Source organism: Saprolegnia diclina (assembly GCF_000281045.1).
Source record: "Saprolegnia diclina VS20 unplaced genomic scaffold supercont1.85, whole genome shotgun sequence".
NCBI lineage: Eukaryota > Oomycota > Saprolegniomycetes > Saprolegniales > Saprolegniaceae > Saprolegnia > Saprolegnia diclina.
The window spans coordinates 1-1316 of record NW_008246152.1 but is presented as its reverse complement, the minus strand read 5'-3'; the positions used below and the strand labels follow the sequence as shown (position 1 = coordinate 1316).

Below are 1316 nucleotides of genomic sequence, written 5' to 3'. Positions count from 1 at the left end.
TGCGGGCGGCGTCTCGCACGTGACGGTTCACCGGCGGCGGCGGCGTCCGACGCATGGTCTCGAGGTAAATTTCGAGGTCCCAGTTGGCGACGAAGCGCTTGGTCGTACGGCCGGTCGTCGCGCGGTGGAGGCGGCGCGCGCGGGCGTAGACGGTATCGCCGCTAACGAACTTGGTGAAGCCTGCCTCGTCGTCCATCTCGATGGTTTGCAAGTGGCGTCCCTTGCCGGCGTTGCGCTTTTGACAACCAATCGCATCCGGATAAAAAACGACGGCCCATTCGTCGTAATATTGTCGCATTACAACAACAAGTATACAAGTATCAAGTTTAAACCCATTTTGAGGTACATTTGCGAGACGTTTGTGTTTCCCGATAGTCTCTGGGACCATCACCAACGCTGCTTGAACAACTCAGCAATTCGAGGCTTGCGACACACTGTACTGGAATTCTGTACTGATATCGTGGATTCGAAAAGCTGCGCAGTCCACTGGTTTGAGAAGGCTAGACTACTGGCAACTGGTAGGCTTGAGCACTACGAACGACACTCATTTGCAGAGGTCGCTGCGGCTGTGGAATGACTGGGTAACGTTACTACAAGTATCAAGTGACATACTAGTAGCGGAAGCTTATTCGATGCTGCGTCTACCCCGTCGAGAGGTTAGCGCCGTTGAGCTATCTCTAGCCCAATGTCCTTCTCAACCAATAACGAATCCGTCGTCGTTATCAATGACAACTTGTCTGTGCTCTATCTACGCTGCTGCTGACGGCACGAGGCAGAACACGCCCTTGATGATCGCATGTCGCTTGAAACGCGAGTTTGAAAACAGGATTTTTCGCACCGACGACTTCCACACGGGCGACTTGCGCTGGTCGCTAGCGACGATCGTCCATCAGTCGACAGCGCTATTGACTATGTGTATATACCTTTCGAGCTTCCAGTTGAGCTGACTTTCATACTGCGCTTCAATGTACTCGCAAATGTCTTTGAACGTTCCCTGCGCATTCCCGTTGGCGCAAAAGTATCAAGGAATCAAGTCGCATCTACCTCGCCGCGGGGCATAGAACGAAGCGCGTGCGAGATCATGTCGCCGTAAGTTGTGCTGAGCGCCGGCTTGCGAAACACTAGAACAAGACGATACAGAATCTATACACTGGATGGCTTGTTGTACAATTCTCTGGCACCAACTCGGAGGATGCTGCAGCTCGCGGCCGACAGAGCGGACAGAGCCTATTGATGCTGAGACTTGACAATGGCCATGACGAAAGATGGAACATACCATGTCTCGGGCGTGGTCTCGAGGCCGACGCACTGCATGT

General features: G+C 53.3%; 2 protein-coding genes across 2 annotated transcripts in view; both read right to left on the bottom strand.

Moving 5' to 3' along the window:
- The window catches only part of SDRG_15128 (hypothetical protein), a gene marked incomplete at both ends in the record, with an annotated part of 862 nt that extends 666 nt beyond the window's left edge, over positions 1–196 (bottom strand). The window contains one exon of the mRNA XM_008621292.1: positions 32–196. Coding sequence (XP_008619514.1) covers positions 32–196 — 165 coding nt within the window. The remainder of the gene's footprint in view (positions 1–31) is intronic.
- Positions 197–713: 517 nt separating this feature from the next.
- On the bottom strand, positions 714–1083 carry SDRG_15127 (hypothetical protein; the record flags this gene model as incomplete). Its single annotated transcript, XM_008621291.1, has 3 exons — positions 714–872; positions 924–994; positions 1045–1083. 3 exons carry the CDS (start codon positions 1081–1083, stop codon positions 749–751), a joined length of 234 nt encoding a protein of 77 aa, XP_008619513.1. The 3' UTR covers positions 714–748.
- Positions 1084–1316: the final 233 nt, after the last annotated feature.